This window comes from Triticum urartu, chromosome 7, assembly GCF_003073215.2.
Source record: "Triticum urartu cultivar G1812 chromosome 7, Tu2.1, whole genome shotgun sequence".
Classification (NCBI taxonomy): domain Eukaryota; kingdom Viridiplantae; phylum Streptophyta; class Magnoliopsida; order Poales; family Poaceae; genus Triticum; species Triticum urartu.
In genome coordinates, this window is record NC_053028.1 from 709,653,409 (window position 1) to 709,671,515 (window position 18,107).

Genomic DNA, 18,107 nt, shown 5'->3' on the forward strand with positions numbered 1-18,107 from the left:
ACACTGCCGAGGACAACCGAGGAAACAGTAAATCTTCTTTCTCATGTGCGCAAAGAAAAAACAATGTGCTTGCAGTTGGATTGGCATGTCTACATAGATGTAGATTGGGATGACGTGCATACATACGGGAGCAATATGGAAATGTTTAACTTTTCCCAAACAATAAGTGTCACACGTGTGGCATGAAGCACTTCGGACCTAACGTTTTCTACAACTAAAGTTGCCACCCGAAAATAAAACTGAAACTTGCCATCTGAAAAGAAAGTTGTCATGCCCGACAACTAAAGTTCCCTCACGTCACTAAACTTACCATAAAAAACGTCCAGAGTTGTCATGCGCTCGTGCCATACGTGTGACACTTACCAGGGTTCTAACTTTTTGGCACAGGTGGCAGGCTAGCTAACGTTTGGGATAATATCATATAGGAAAAAGATATTATGTAAACTCTGCATCTTGATCTAAATATCTGTGCACTTCCGCCGGCTTTCATGATGGGTGGATGCCCTTTATGTGTACCGTCTAGTCTCAAAGATTCACCTTTTCTGTGGCCAAAGGTTCATCAGCTACCTGGTGATTGAAACGTTCATGGTTTTGAGTTTGGGGACCAGAGCATATACGCATGTTAATTGGTGTGGTGCAAGTGCAGTGGGTTATGGTCAAATTAAAAAATCTTGTGATCATTGGGATTTTTGACACCAAATTGCTTCCGTGGATTATTAGGTGTCTGCAGTCTTGTTCGACCCAAAATAATCCCATGTGAGGTACATCCGTACATGCATGTCTGATAGCATGCAGCCGCACTAGTGAAAGTTGGTGCATGAGAGATGCACATAGTGAGAGTAGCATGCAGGCTGGCCGGCTAGAGCAGTGGAAATGGACTCAGTTTGTTGACTAACAAATCAAGCACATGGAGAGACGACCTAACCGATAATAGGGGATCAATCATATATAACATGACGAGATGCCGCACCATAGATAGATAGAGAGATAGAAGCTTTCTTTAAACTGCACTATATATACATCGTCAAGTTGATCGACTGATTAATTAAGACAAGCTACTAGTATCATCATTGGCCATTTGAGTCAAAAAGGTCTTTATTGCAACTTGCATATGTTCCTCTCCCTCCATCTTCTTCTCTTTGTCATCTAACGCCGAAAATGGTGACCAGCCGAAAAAAGTTAATAATGAGGATTAAACAATGCTCTAGATAGGTAGATAGGTAATCCTTGATAGTAAGTCAGTCGCACTAACTCTGGATAGACCATGTATATAGTATTAGTGATAAATATTTAGTTTACCTCACCACACATAATAGGATCTCCGGTAGGCTATACGTAGGTGGGTACATGCACTTTGTATCGTTTTGCTCTTGGAGGTGAAACGAGCTCGATAGCTGCGAGTGCGCTGAACCGGTGTGTGACCCAGTCCCTGTATGTGGCTAGGCTGGGGTATCCGGCGTTAGATGTTAGGCTTTGGTGCAAAGTCTGTTTGGTATTTGGCTCGGACATTCGGCACCACTTCATCAAAGGGGATATGAGTAGCAACAAGTGTTGTCTGGATGGTGGCTTTAGGCGTACTAATGTATTACTTTGTAAGATTTCTGTGAATAATTACTAAAATAGTTGCATGCATTGTTCAGATGTAGGGGCCGGAGATACATCCTCTTTCTAAAAAATATATGCTTATTTGCATTTCTCTTGTGGCCCTACTGGTTTCGTCGAGTACTTGTGGGTTCGTCTCTGTCTGTAATACTTGCAGTACAATTTAGGTGTGTTTTACTAGATCGTGGTTGATTTTGTGAGCTGTGTGGCCTTCATTGATTCGTGTGACTTTTATTCCCCACAAGACCACCTGGACGTTGACGCCAAAACACTCATTGATCCATGGTGTTCCGCAAGGATAACCGACGAAACAGTAAATCTTCTTTCTCATGTGTGCGGACAAAAAAGAATGTGCTTGCAGTAGGATTGGCATATCTACATAGATATAGAGTAGGATTATGTACATATATGCGGGAGCAACATGGAAACATTTAACTTTTCCTAAATGATAAGTGTCACACGATGTGATACGAAACACTTTGGCCCTAACGTTTTTAAACTAAAATTGCCACCCGAAAAGAAAAACTGAAACTTGCCATCTAAAAAGAAAGTTGTCATGCTTGACAAATAAAGTTGCCATCCTCGCGTCACTATTCTTAGCATCACAAACGTTTGGAGTTGCCATGCACTCGTGTCACACGTTTGACACTTATCATGGTTCTAACTTTTTGGCAATGGTGGCAGGCTAGCTAACCTTTGGGATAATATCATATAGGAAGAAGATATTATGTACAATCTGCATCTCGATCTAAATATCTCTGCACTTCCGCCGGCTTTCATGATGGGTGGATGCCCTTTATGTAGTCTCAAAGATTCACCTTTTCTGTAGCCAAAGGTTCGTCAGCTACCGGTTGATTGAAATGCCCATGGTTTTGAGATTGGGGACCAGAGCATGTACGCATGTTAGTGTGGTGCAGGTGCAGCGGGTCATGGTCAAATTAACAATCTTGTGATCATTGGTATATTTGACACGAAATTGTGTCCATGGATTAGGTGTCTGCAGTCTTATTCGAACCCAAATTATCCCTTGTGAGGTACCTGCATATCTGACAACATGCATCCGCACTAGTCAAAGTTGGTGCATGAGAGGTACTCATAGTGAGAGTAGCATGCAGGCCGGCCGGCTAGAGCAGCGGAATGGACTCAATTAGTTGACTAACTAATCAAGCACGCATGGAGAGACAACCTAACTGATAACAGGGGATCAATCATATATAAAACTAGATGATTCCCCGCGCGTTGCTGCGGGACATATTGCCTAAATTTAGTGTTTTACTTGGTAAATTAATTCTCATAAAAGAATTAGGAAAACAATGAACAAATGTCTTTTATTTGACAAAAATAATATGTAGGCTACCAGCTCCACTTCTTTTGCAAGGGAAGAAAACTTCGAAGTTACAGCTAAAAGATCACCACAAAGCTATAGCCCACCGGCCTCACTTCGTAGATACACTCATGCACCGACAACTTCGTCATGTTCCTCACCGCCACCGGGGAAGGTTTCTTCTTGCGTACTGGTGTTGGCGGTCAACATGGTAGACATTCTGGTTGCGTGTACAGCAGTGGCGATCAACAGGGCCGAGCTGGAGAAAATCAACCCTGGTACACAACTTAATTTAACAAGGGTGCAAACATATTTAGTTCAATCCCTCTGACGGTAAGGTATTTAAAAATTCTTTGCATATAAAATTCAGAAAAACAAACGACACACCACCATATGATAACAAATAAGGGACGATCAAGTTCTTACTGAGTTAATACACTCACAATTATTGATGCCACTCGTAAGGGAAAGTTGACGGTAGTAGAATAATTCATCCTACCTATAATCCAGCATAGTAGTACATGTAAAGTAACCAGATGTGACATCAAATTATGAAGTGAAAATAATAAATGTAACCTGGGAATAAACCTCCTGCTATTTTCTTCTCGATGGTTACGGAAATTCAAAAGTGCGAGGTTGGACTTCTTGTGATGTTGCTTTTCGTTTGGGAAGATATGTGTCCATTTGTGATCAACGATGTACCTGTATTTCCCCGCAAAAAAAAAACCGATGTACCTGTATTTGGCAGAGACTAAATAAATAAATCTTCCACTAAAATATTAAATAAACTGGATTCTCCACTTCACGAAAAGTTTGTGAAGGGAAGTAGGAAAAAATGTATGAATATAAACACCTTCGGAAAAACAACTTCTAACTAATCATTAATATGATTAGGGTGTGTTCTTTGTGATGTCTTTTGACAAGGATTGCTGGTGGAGCTTACCAGGTCGGCGCTGCACGGATGCTCGACCGCTGTAGGATTGAGTGCAGGCTGCAGCGTCCGTGCTTTGGCCATGTGATGCCTTGCTGTCACCTAGGTTATAGAGAGCTGAAGCATCCACGCAAACATGTGCCACTTTGTGAGAAATCAAACGAATTTTGTGGTTACGAACGTGCCAATCTTGTACCAATTATAGCCTGACAGGGATCCAGTTCTGCCGCGCTGTGACCCTCATTCTCAAATTAGCCTAGCAAGCCTTCAGTCGTACAGAGCCGAGACCTGCCTTGCCCACCAGCGATCAGACCTGCTGTCCACTATCACAGCTTACGAGGTTGTGTTTTTCTCTTGCAATTTTACACCTGATGCACTGTCATTGTTACTACCTTCTGCACACACTATAGAGATGGTAACCCGTACTAAGATTTTCTTCCGACCCTAATGCCTGTGCATCCCGGTAACTTGAGGTAGCTCCGCCTCTGGCGACCAATCTGTTGTTGGTTGATTTGTACCAAGCGAATCAGCAAAGATGTCAATCGCGAAACTCACTAATAGAAATAGGACAATTCAAAAAATACTAACAGAAATAGGATAGAAGGTGAGCTTAATTTTGAAACCACGGGAGCAAAAAGAAAGGCCAAATCGGCCACCTACCAATTTCCACACAGGCGATGCAAGAAGATGGCACCACATATGACATCTCTAGGCAGAGCGTGGCCTCTCTCCCATGATCTGCAACTTCTCCGCGATCATAGATTCGTAGGTTGATGGCGCGGCGTGGTGCGTCAGTAGTTCGTGGGTGACCTAACCTAGCGGCAAGGCGCGGGCGGGCGGCAGAAGGAGGTGGGGGCAGAGGCGCGGTGCACCGTGATGTAGTCGAGGGCTTGAGCGGAGAGAAAGATGGGAGAGATATGGATGGATGGATCTGGAGAGGAGAGGAGACAGGGAATTAAGAGGTGAACCCAATGGCCACATGCGGCCCCTTGTGCGGTTTTATGATTGGGATTAAACCGGACCAATTGAAGAAGGAAACTGTTTAGACTTTAGACTGGCTCATCCCTCGGTTACGGAAGCGGAAGAGAATCACACAGAGAAATCTGTTGATTTTTTTTCCTTAGTGTGGAGACGTGAATTGCTCTCACTGGGAGGTGGGAGCCAAGGATCCAAGGAAAGTGGAGCCAACGCTATTGGGCTACCCCAGTACCCCATGGGCCGTGGCTAATCAAAAACGACTACAGGATTTTAATTATGGTGGCTTGAAGGATTATGAGTGCAGAATAAAAATGGCATGCATGCAAAATCAAAAGGATTAGCAAATGGAGGGTTAGTGCTGATGTGTCCATAGAAGAATGGTTGCTGATGTGGATAGGCTGCATGCTTAGTTAAATAGGTTAGTGGGGATGAACTATTATAGTATTATAGATTATAGATGACCAGTTGCCGCAGAGATAGATAGAGAGATAGAAGCTTTCCATAACCTGCACTATATCTACATTGTTACGTTGATCGACTGATTAATTAGGCCAAGCTACTAGTATCATCAATGGCCATTTGAGTAAACAAGGTCCTCTCCCTCCATCTTCTTCTGTTTGTTGTCTAACGCCGAAAACGGTGACCAGCCGAAAAAAGTTAACAAGAAGGATTAAACAATGCTTTAGATGGGTAGATATGTAATCCTCCATAGTGAGTCAGTCGCACTAATTCTGGATAGATCATGCATATCTTAGTGAACAATATTTAGATTACCTCAACACGCATAATAAGATCTCCAGTAGGCTATACCTAGGTGGGTACATGGAGTTGAAACGAGCTCGATAACTCTATTGCATTTCACTTCCACTTTGGTACTGCACCAAGAAAATTAGATTGAAGCAGGCCTCTAATTACTTCCTACTAACGCGGCCACTTAGCATTGATCTGGATGCGTTTTGATTCAAAGTCTTCCAACAAATGTAATCTTTTTTAGTACATTTCTATTATAATGAAATTGCCTGCGCTCGTATTTTTTCTTGGTGCAGTCAAAGAGCTCAAAGAATTCCTTATCAAATTTGCATACCCAACGTTGGTGAAACATCCATCTTTGTCATGGTTATTTGCATTTACTTTTTCCACACAACTATCAAGGATAATATGCATATGTGTAACTTTACTCACCAATCAGGGTAACTTTACTCACCAATCCTAGTGGTCAACTATGCATATGTGTACCACAAAGCAATTCTGCAAATTAGTTAATTTGTTTTTCTTGTGGGAGCTGGGAATAATTAGTCAAGTTTTTTCTTTAAGATACCAGATCTCTCCCATCCCGCAAAGCAAGCGGCTTTTTTTTAGACGAAAAACATTGTTTCCATTAACCAAACAGCTCAGCGATGTCACTGGCAACAAATCCATTATCCGTGCACAAAGTCAGGAGCTTGATCTGGCCATACGGCTGGGGATTCAAGACCCATATCTACACCAAACGACGCTAAAGCATCAGCTACTTTATTACAAGCCCTGGGGCAGTAAGAGAAACCCACTTGGGTAAAATTCAGACAAGCAAAGCATCTAATTTCTATGAAGCAAGCGGTTGGTGTTGAAAGACGGTACTTTCTATCCCTTTATCTTTTCCCTTTTCTTTGCCATGTAAGCTAAATCGATGATATATAGTCCTTGACAGCGAGTCATTGCACTAACTATGAATGGATGGGTAGATCAGGCATGTATATCTTAATTAGTGATAAACTATTAAGATTACCTCAATGCGCATGATATATATGGATCTCCGGCCGATAGGCGATAGCTAGGTGTGTGCTCAAACTTTGTATCGTTTTCCCCATGCGTTGTTTTGCTCAAGTGGATGAAGCCGTCGAGCTCCACAGCTCTTTCGTATCTCACTTCAACTTTTCACAAAAGCATGATCTTCCACATACATGCGCCTGGTCCAGTTACTGGATACCTAGCACTATCTGCCACTTGGCTTCTTCTTCCTCGTGCAGTAGCCTCAGTTAAAGCGTGTCTGTTATCTTGAATGCATTCATGCACTCGTTTAGCTATTAGAGCCATGCCACTCACTCCTCTCGTACAAGTACCATCACTTCATAGAGTATACCAAACCAACATAGGCCTTCTGACTTCTGGCTTCCTCTTGAAGCACAACCAACTTCGGTTTTGTCGGGAAGCTAGCGAGGTTAGGCCTCCCTGGTTCTATCTAGACATATCTAGGATGGTTGTCCAACCACCCCCACTTCGATCAAACCCCCAGTTTATTGTTGACGACATCTTCTGGCTCGCAACGGCGACTTCCTCGAGCCTGCATGAACAATGTTATCCTGGCTTCAAGGTTCTTCCCAAGCTTTTCTCATGATACGCCGCCGGTGAGAGTGGAAAGAAGACGACACTAATACAACCAGAAATATATGTGTTACTTTCTATTTTTGTAAGGATGATTTAATAAGAGCTGGACAATTTTAATATATGCCCTTGCCTACTAAAAAAAAGGGGATTAGCAGAGCATCGTGCTAAGTTCCCTGCCAACCCCCACTGAATCCACACATAATCCTTACTAAATCGAACAAATCCTTGAAGTTCCATGCATGTAGGCGTGTAATGGCACCCTTCACCGCTGTAAAAAAGAAAAGGAGAATAATAATTAATTGAAAATGATCAACACATGATTTTTGTCAAAAGGGGGCCTGGAATCTACCTATTTTTTCCGCTTCACTTCCAAATAAGCAAAGTACACAGAGCATCGGCAATCGGACTTGCCTAATCTGACTCCTTACATGTCTGCAGAGACAACCGGACAACGTTTGGCATGTACACATTGAACCCTCATTTGTCTGTTGATGGAGTTGCATCCCTCGAATTGTCCAGACACAAACATATAATTGGTGGGGATGGAGAAACAAAAAGGAGAGAAAAAAGAAGAAGAAGAGTGGTCTGAATTCAACATGGTGACCTGTCCCAACACCCTCATTTCCTCCTCACATATGCGCGGACATCCTGAACATATGAAGACGATTTGGGAGTCTGGCTGGATAGCTTTTTTCCTCTCTCGTGTCCCGGCACTTGCCGGGGTTGTCCATGCAGATATATGGAAAGGATTTAATGTTCCCGCTTGGCGATGCTCTTAGCACCACAATTTAGTTCTTTTTTGGAGCGTAGCACCATCTAAAAGTGGTAAAGCGTGTTTCATCTATTCACACATACTGTGGTTCAGTGGTTGGTCTATAATTAGACTTTTATTTACTCTCTCCGTCCGAAAATACATATCGAAGAAATGGACATAAATGAATGTATCTAATATTAAAATACATCTATATACATTCATTCCTCGGACAAGTATTTCCGGACAGAGGGAGTACTATTTTCGCCACTGATCACTACCACTCAGTACAACAGTGTCCCTAGATCCTGGATTGGCATGGACAAATATCCTTCCATGTACCAAACCAAACGGATAATATTACAAACGAAGTTGCCACGCGTGCATGGAGAAATATCCTGGACTGACATGCATGGACCCGTAACCGCCACTACCACATGGGCCCGGTTACCTGTCCAGGGGCCCACTGGTCCTTCCGCTACCACCGTCTGAACTCCGACCTCCGTCCAACACATCGACCAACACATCTATAAAAAAACCTAGCGGCCACCCTAGCCCCCTCCGGCACGGGAGGGACGTCGGCGTCCTCGCCTGCCTTACCACATCAACCGCCAGAGCAGGCGGCGGACTCAGACCTGGTGGTCATCTTGCCGTCCATGCTGTGCGCACTCGTTTGCGTCCTCGGACTCGCTCTCGCCTCCCGGTGCGCATGCCGACGCCGACACTCCAGCCCCAGTTCCTGTTGGAAATATGCCCTAGAGGCAATAATAAATTAGTTATTATTATATTTTTTTGTTCATGATAAACGTTTATTATCCATGCTAGAATTGTATTGATAGGAAATTCAGATACATGTGTGGATACATAGACAACACCATGTCCCTAGTAAGCCTCTAGTTGACTAGCTCGTTGATCAATAGATGGTTACGGTTTCCTGACCATGGACATTGGATGTCGTTGATAACGGGATCACATCATTAGGAGAATGATGTGATGGACAAGACCCAATCCTAAGCCTAGCACAAAGATCGTGTAGTTCGTATGCTAAAGCTTTTCTAATGTCAAGTATCATTTCCTTAGACCATGAGATTGTGCAACTCCCGGATACCGTAGGAATACTTTGGGTGTGCCAAACGTCACAACGTAACTGGGTGGCTATAAAGGTACACTACGGGTATCTCCGAAAGTGTCTGTTGGTTTGGCACGAATCGAGACTGGGATTTGTCACTCCGTGTGACGGAGAGGTATCTCTGGGCCCACTCGGTAGGACATCATCATAATGTGCACAATGTGATCAAGGAGTTGATCACGGGATGATGTGTTACGGAACGAGTAAAGAGAATTGCCGGTAACGAGATTGAACAAGGTATCGGGATACCGACGATCGAATCTCGGGCAAGTATCGTACCGATAGACAAAGGGAATTGCATACGGGATTGATTGAATCCTCGACATCGTGGTTCATCCGATGAGATCATCATGGAACATGTGGGAGCCAACATGGGTATCCAGATCCCGTTGTTGGTTATTGACCGGAGAACGTCTCGGTCATGTCTGCATGGTTCCCGAACCCGTAGGGTCTACACACTTAAGGTTCGATGACGCTAGGGTTATAAAGGAAGTTTGTATGTGGTTACCGAATGTTGTTCGGAGTCCCGGATGAGATCCCGGACGTCACGAGGAGTTCCAGAATGGTCCGGAGGTAAAGATTTATATATGGGAAGTCCTGTTTTGGTCACCGGAAAATTTTTCGGGGTTTATCGGTAACGTACCAGGACCACCGGGAGGGTCCCGGGGGTCCACCAAGTGGGGCCACCAGCCCCGGAGGCTTGCATGGGCCAAGAGTGGTAAGGGACCAGCCCCTGAGTGGGCTGGTGAGCCTCCCACAAGGCCCAAGGCGCAGCAAAGGAGGAGAAGGGGAAACCCTAGGCTCAGATGGGCCTAAGGCCCACCCTAGGGGGCGCCCCCCTCTCCCCTTGGCCGCCCCCCTCAAACCCATCTAGGGCTGCCGCCCCTCTAGGGGTGGGAACCCTAGAGGGGGCGCACCCTCCTCCCTCTCCCCTATATATAGTTGAGGTATTTGGGGCTGCCATCATACGAGTTTGGACCTCTCCATGGCACAACCCTGCATATCTCCTTCCTCCTCTCCCGCGGTGATTGGCGAAGCCCTGCAGGATTGCCATGCTCCTCCACCACCACCACGCCGTTGTGCTGCTGCTGGATGGAGTCTTCCTCAACCTCTCCCTCTCTCCTTGCTGGATCAAGGCATGGGAGACGTCACCGGGCTGTACGTGTGTTGAACGCGGAGGTGCCGTCCGTTCGGCACTAGGATCTCCGGTGATTTGGATCACGACGAGTACGACTCCTTCAACCCCGTTCTCTTGAACGCTTCCGCATAGCGATCTACAAGGGTATGTAGATGCACTCTCCTTCCCTTCGTTGCCGGTTTCTCCATAGATAGATCTTGGTGACACGTAGGAAAATTTTGAATTTCTGCTACGTTCCCCAACAGTGGCATCATGAGCTAGGTCTATTGCGTAGTTACTATGCACGAGTAGAACACAAAGTAGTTGTGGGCGTCGATTTTGTCAATTTACTTGCCGTTACTAGTCTTAGCTTGATTCGGCGGCATCGTGGGATGAAGCGGCCCGGACCGACCTTACACGTACTCTTACGTGAGACTGGTTCCACCGATTGACATGCACTAGTTGCATAAGGTGGCTAGCGGGTGTCTGTCTCTCCCACTTTAGTCGGATCGGATTCGATGAAAAGGGTCCTTATGAAGGGTAAATAGCAATTGGCATGTCACGTTGTGGTTTTGCGTAGGTAAGAAACGTTCTTGCTAGAAACCCATAGCAGCCACGTAAAACATGCAAACAACAATTAGAGGACGTCTAACTTGTTTTTGCAGGGTATGCCATGTGATGTGATATGGCCAAAAGGATGTGATGAATGATATATGTGATGTATGAGATTGATCATGTTCTTGTAATAGGAATCACGACTTGCATGTCGATGAGTATGACAACCGGCAGGAGCCATAGGAGTTGTCTTTATTTATTGTATGACCTGCGTGTCATTGAACAACGCCATGTAATTACTTTACTTTATTGCTAACCGGTAGCCATAGTAGTAGAAGTAATAGTTGGCGAGCAACTTCATGGAGACACAATGATGGAGATCATGATGATGGAGATCATGGTGTCATGCCGGTGACGATGATGATCATGGAGCCCCGAAGATGGAGATCAAAAGGAGCAATATGATATTGGCCATATCATGTCACTTTTGATTGCATGTTATGTTTATCATGTTTATACATCTTATTTGCTTAAGAACGACGGTAGTAAATAAGATGATCCCTCATAATAATTTCAAGAAAGTGTTCCCCCTAACTGTGCACCGTTGCGACAGTTCGTTGTTTCGAAGCACCACGTGATGATCGGGTGTTAGATTCTTACGTTCGAATACAACGGGTGTTGACGAGCCTAGCATGTACAGACATGGCCTCGGAACACATGCGAAACACTTAGGTTAACTTGACGAGCCTAGCATGTACAGACATGGCCTCGGAACACAAGAGACCGAAAGGTCGAGCATGAGTCGTATGGTAGATACGATCAACATGAAGATGTTCACCGATGTTGACTAGTCCGTCTCACGTGATGATCGGACACGACCTAGTTGACTCGGATCATGTAATCACTCAGATGACTGGAGGGATGTCTATCTGAGTGGGAGTTCATAAGATGAACTTAATTATCCTGAACATAGTCAAAAGGTCTTCGCAAATTATGTCGTAGCTCGCTCTTCAGTTCTACTATTTAGATATGTTCCTAGAGAAAATTTAGTTGAAAGTTGATAGTAGCAATTATGCGGACTAGGTCCGTAAACTGAGGATTGTCCTCATTGCTTCATAGAAGGCTTATGTCCTTAATGCATCGCTCAGGGTGCTGAACCTCGAACGTCGTCTGTGGATGTTGCGAACATCTAACATACACATTTTGATAACTACGTGATAGTTCAGTTAAACGGTTTAGAATTGAGGCACCGAAGACGTTTTGAAACGTCGCGAAACATATGAGATGTTTCGAGGGCTGAAATTGGGATTTCAGGCTCGTGCCCACGTCAAGAGGTATGAGACCTCCGACGATTTTCTTAGCCTGCAAACTAAGGAGAAAAGCTCAATTGTTGAGCTTGTGCTCAGATTGTCTGAGTACAACAATCATTTGAATCGAGTGGGAGTTGATCTTCAAGATGAGATAGTGATGTTTCTCCGAAGTCATTACCACCAAGCTGCTAGAGCTTAGTGATGAACTATAATGTATCAGGGACATATATGATGATCCTTGAGATATTCGCGATGTTTGACACCACGAAAGTAGGAATCAAGAAGGAGCATCAATTGTTGATGGTTGGTGAAACCACTAGTTTCATGAAGGGCAAGGGAAAAAGGGATGCTTCATGAAACGGCAAATCAGCTGCTGCTCTAGTGAAGAAACCCAAGGTTGAACCCAAACCCGAGACTAAGTGCTTCTGTAATAAGGGGAACAACCACTGGAGCAGAATTACCCTAGATACTTGGTAGATTAGAAGGCTGGCAAGGTCGATAGAAGTATATTGGATATACATTGTGTTGATGTGTACTTTACTAGTACTCCTAGTAGCACCAGGGTATTAGATACCGGTTCGGTTGCTAAGTGTTAGTAACTCAAAATAAAAGCTACGGAATAAACGGAGACTAGCTAAAGGTGAGATGACGATATGTGTTGGAAGTATTTCCAAGGTTGATCAAATATCGTACGCTCCCTCTACCATCGAGATTGGTGTTTGCGTTGAGCATAGACATGATTGGATTATGTCTATCGCAATACGGTTATTCATTTAAGGAGAATGATGGTTACTCTGTTTATTTGAATAATACCTTCAATGGTCTTACACCTAAAATGAATGGTTTATTGAATCTCGATCGTAGTGATACACATGTTCATGCCAAAAGATAGTAATGATAGTACCACCTACTTGTGGCACAGCCACGTAAGTCATATCGGTATAAAACGCATGAAGAAGCTCCATGTTGATGGATCTTTGCGCTCACTCGTTTTTGAAAAGTTTGAGACATGCGAACCATGTCTATTGGTGTATATGCATGAAGAAACTCCATGCAAATGGACCGTTCGGACTCGCTTGATTTTGAATCACTTGAGACATGCAAATCATACCACATGGGCAAGATGACTGAAAGCCTCGTTTTCAGTAAAATGGAACTAGAAAGCAACTTGTTGGAAGTAATACATTTTGATGTATGCAGTCCAATGAGTGCTGAGGCGTGTAGTGGATATCGTTATGTTCTTACTTCACAGATGATTTGAGTAGATGTTGAGTATATTTACTTGATGAATCACGAGTCTGAATTATTGAAAGGTTCAAGTAATTTCAGGGTGAAGTTGAAAGATCGTCGTAACAAGAAGATAAAATATCTATGATATGATCATAGAGATGAATATCTGAATTACGAGTTTGGCACAGAATTAAGACATTGTGGAAATTGTTTCACAACTGATACAGCCTGGAACACCATAGTGTGATGGTGTGCCCGAACATCATAACTGCACCCTATTTGATATGATGCATACCATGATGTCTCTTATCGAATTACCACAATAGTTTATGGGTTAGGCATTAGAGACAACCACATTCACTTTAAATAGAGCACCACGTAATTTCGATGAGATGACACCGTATGAACTATGGTTTAGAGAAACCTAAGGTGTCACTTCTCAAAAGTTTGGGGCTGCGACGCTTATGTGGAAAAGTTTCAGGCTAATAAGCTCGAACCCAAAGCGGATAAATGTATCTTCATAGGACACCCGAAACAGTTGGGTATACCTCCTGTCTCAGATTTGAAAGCAATAAAGGATTGTTTCTAGAATCGGGTCCTTTCTCGAGGAAAAGTTTCTCTCGAAAGAATTGAGTGGGAGGATGGTGGAGACTTGATGAGGTTATTGAACCGTCACTTCAACTAGTGTATAGCAGGGCACAAAGAGTTGTTCCTGTGGCACCTACACCAATTGAAGTGGAAGCTTATGATATTGATCATGAGACTTCGGATCAAGTCACTCCCAAACCTCGTAGGATGACAAGGATGCGTACTACTTCAGAGTGGTACGTAATCCTGTCATGGAAGTCATGTTGCTAGACAACAATGAACCTACGAGCTATGAAGAAGCGATGGTGGGCCCGGATTCCGATAAATGGCTTGAGGCCATAAAATTCGAGAGAGGATCCATGTATGAAGACAAAGTGTAGACTTTGGCAGAACGGCTCAATGGTCGTAAGGCTATTGAGTACAGATGGATTTTAAAAGGAAGACGGACAATGATGGTAAGTATCACCATTAAGAAAGCTCGACTTGTCGTTAAGATGTTTTCCGACAAGTTCAAGGAGTTGACTATGATGAGACTTTCTCACTCGTAGCGATGCTAAGAGTCTGTTGGAATTATATTAGCGATTACTGCATTATTTATGAAATCTTGCAGATAGGATGTCGAAACATTGTTTCCTCGACGATTTTCTTGAGGAAAGGTTATATATGATACAACCGGAAGGTTTTGTCAATCCTAAAAGATGCTAATAAGTATGCAAAGCTCCAGCAATCCTTCTAAGGACTGAAGTAAGCATCTCGGAGTTGGAATGTATGCTTTGATGAGATGATCAAAGATTTTGGGTTTATACAAAGTTTATGAGAAACTTGTATTTCCAAATAAGTGAGTGGGAGCACTATAGAATTTCTGATGAATATATGTTGTTGATCAGAAATGACGTAGAATTTCTGGAAAGCATATAGGGTTATTTGAAAGTGTTTTTCAATGGAAAGCCTGGATTAAGCTACTTGAACATTGAGCATCAAGATCTATAAGGATAGATCAAAACGCTTAATGGTACTTTCAAATGAGCACATACCTTGACATGATCTTGAAGGTGTTCAAGATGGATCAGTCAAAGAAGGAGTTCTTGCCTGAGTTGTAAGGTATGAAGTTAAGACTTAAAGCTCGACCACGGCAGAATAGAGAGAAAGGACGAAGGTCGTCCCCTATGCTTAAGACGTAGGCTCTACAGTATGCTATGCTGTGTACCGCACCTGAAATTTGCCTTGCCATGAGTCAGTCAAGGGGTACAAGAGTGATCCAAGAATGGATCACAGGACAGCGGTCAAAGTTATCCTTAGTAACTAGTGGACTAAGGAATTTTCTCGATTATGGAGGTGGTAAAAGAGTTTATCGTAAAGGGTTACGCCGATGCAAACTTTGACACTAATCCAGATTATTCTGAGTAGTAAACTGGATTCGTATAGTAGAACAGTTATTTGGAATAGCTCCAAATAGAATGTGGTAGCTGCATCTAGGAGATGACATAGAGATTTGTAAAGCACACACGGATCTGAAAGATTCAGACCCGTTGACTATAACATCTCTCACAAGCATAACATGATCAAACCCAGAACTCATTTTGTGTTAATCACATGGTAATGTGAACTAGATTATTGACTCTAGTAAACTCTTTGGGTGTTAGTCACATGGGGATGTGACCTTGAGTGTTAATCACATAGCGATGTGAACTGGATTATTGACTCTAGTGCAAGTGGGAGACTGTTGGAAATATGCCCTAGAGGCAATAATAAATTAGTTATTATTATATTTCCTTGTTCATGATAAACGTTTATTATCCATGCTAGAATTGTATTGATAGGAAACTCAGATACATGTGTGGATACATAGACAACACCATGTCCCTAGTAAGCCTCTAGTTGACTAGCTCGTTGATCAATAGATGGATACGGTTTCCTGACCATGGACATTGGATGTCGTTGATAACGGGATCACATCATTAGGAGAATGGTGTGATGGACAAGACCCAATCCTAAGCCTAGCACAAAGATCGTGTAGTTCGTATGCTAAAGCTTTTCTAATGTCAAGTATCATTTCCTTAGACCGTGAGATTGTGCAACTCCCGGATACCGTAGGAATACTTTGGGTGTGCCAAACGTCACAACGTAACTGGGTGGCTATAAAGGTGCACTACAGGTATCTCCGAAAGTGTCTGTTGGGTTGGCACGAATCGAGACTGGGATTTGTCACTCCGTGTGATGGAGAGGTATCTCTGGGCCCAATCGGTAGGACATCATCATAATGTGCACAATGTGATCAAGGAGTTGATCACGGGATGATGTGTTACGGAACGAGTAAAGAGAATTGCCGGTAACGAGATTGAACAAGGTATCGGGATACCGACGATCGAATCTCGGGCAAGTATCGTACCGATAGACAAAGGGAATTGCATACGGGATTGATTGAATCCTCGACATCGTGGTTCATCCGATGAGATCATCGTGGAACATGTGGGAGCCAACATGGGTATCCAGATCCCGCTGTTGGTTATTGACCGGAGAACGTCTCGGTCATGTCTGCATGGTTCCCGAACCCATAGGGTCTACACACTTAAGGTTCGATGACGCTAGGGTTATAAAGGAAGTTTGTATGTGGTTACCGAATGTTGTTCGGAGTCCCGGATGAGATCCCGGATGTCACGAGGAGTTCCGGAATGGTCCGGAGGTAAAGATTTATATATGGGAAGTCCTGTTTTGGTCACCGGAAAAGTTTCGGGGTTTATCGGTAACGTACCGGGACCACCGGGAGGGTCCCGGGGGTCCACCAAGTGGGGCCACCAGCCCCGGAGGCTTGCATGGGCCAAGAGTGGTAAGGGACCAGCCCCTGAGTGGGCTGGTGCGCCTCCCACAAGGCCCAAGGCGCAGCAAAGGAGGAGAAGGGGAAACCCTAGGCTCAGATGGGCCTAAGGCCCACCCTAGGGGGCGCCCCCCTCTCCCCTTGGCCGCCCCCCTCAAACCCATCTAGGGCTGCCGCCCCTCTAGGGGTGGGAACCCTAGAGGGGGCGCACCCTCCTCCCTCTCCCCTATATATAGTTGAGGTATTTGGGGCTGCCATCATACGAGTTTGGACCTCTCCATGGCGCAGCCCTGCATATCTCCTTCCTCCTCTCCCGCGGTGCTTGGCGAAGCCCTGCAGGATTGCCATGCTCCTCCACCACCACCACGCCATTGTGCTGCTGCTGGATGGAGTCTTCCTCAACCTCTCCCTCTCTCCTTGCTGGATCAAGGCATGGGAGACATCACCGGGCTGTACGTGTGTTGAACGCGGAGGTGCCGTCCGTTCGGCACTAGGATCTCCGGTGATTTGGATCACGACGAGTACGACTCCTTCAACCCCGTTCTCTTGAACGCTTCCGCATAGCGATCTACAAGGGTATGTAGATGCACTCTCCTTCCCTTCGTTGCTGGTTTCTCCATAGATAGATCTTGGTGACACGTAGAAAATTTTGAATATCTGCTACGTTCCCCAACAGTTCCTCCTCCAACCCATTCCCGAAGGGCCTCAAGAAGAAAGCCATCAACGCGCTCCCCACCATCTCCTTCGCCGCAGCCGCTTCACTGCAGCCGGCAGCAACAGAGTGTGCGATATGCCTGGCTGAGTTCGCGGAGGGGGAGGGCGTGCGTGTTCTCCCGCGCTGCGGCCACACCTTCCATGTTCTCTGCATCCACGCTTGGCTCCGGACCTGCGCCACCTGCCCCTCTTGCTGCGCCTCCATCGCTGCTGCTCCAGCCCCTGCACCTACGCTAGTGGTCATAGTGGCAGGGAACAACAGGTGCGGGAGGTGCGACAAGGCGGCCGCCCTGGCTGGTGGTGGAGATAGCACGTTCTTGCCTTAATCAGTTTATCTTATTCCTCCTTTGTTCTCTTTTCCACCGGTTTGCTAGTTAGGCTATGGAATTAATTGAATTTTTCTTAGTTAGTCGAGTATTTACCATCAGCTAGTAATTAATTACATGAGTTGTACTTAGTTAAGTAGAGTAGTAGCAGTATTGTTCTTGTGCTTCATTTTCTTCAACTTCCTCTACTTTGTTTGGTAAATGAGTCATTGTATGTCGACCCAGCTAGTTTAGTAGCTTTGTTGTAAAGTGCATAATATACGATACAACCACATACGGTGAACTAAAGTGTGAACTACATATAGTTTTCCTTTCTGCGACATCAAATCTCTTCTTTGTAATTATGCTTGAACAAATTATTGGGCATAAATAG

General features: G+C 44.4%; 1 protein-coding gene across 1 annotated transcript; it reads left to right on the top strand.

The window, feature by feature from the left end:
- Positions 1–8,124: 8,124 nt before the first annotated feature.
- On the top strand, positions 8,125–17,734 carry LOC125519564 (probable E3 ubiquitin-protein ligase ATL44). Its single transcript, XM_048684330.1, has 4 exons — positions 8,125–8,140; positions 8,494–8,685; positions 12,066–12,069; positions 17,371–17,734. Exons 1-4 carry the CDS (start codon positions 8,125–8,127, stop codon positions 17,732–17,734), a joined length of 576 nt encoding a protein of 191 aa, XP_048540287.1.
- Positions 17,735–18,107: the final 373 nt, after the last annotated feature.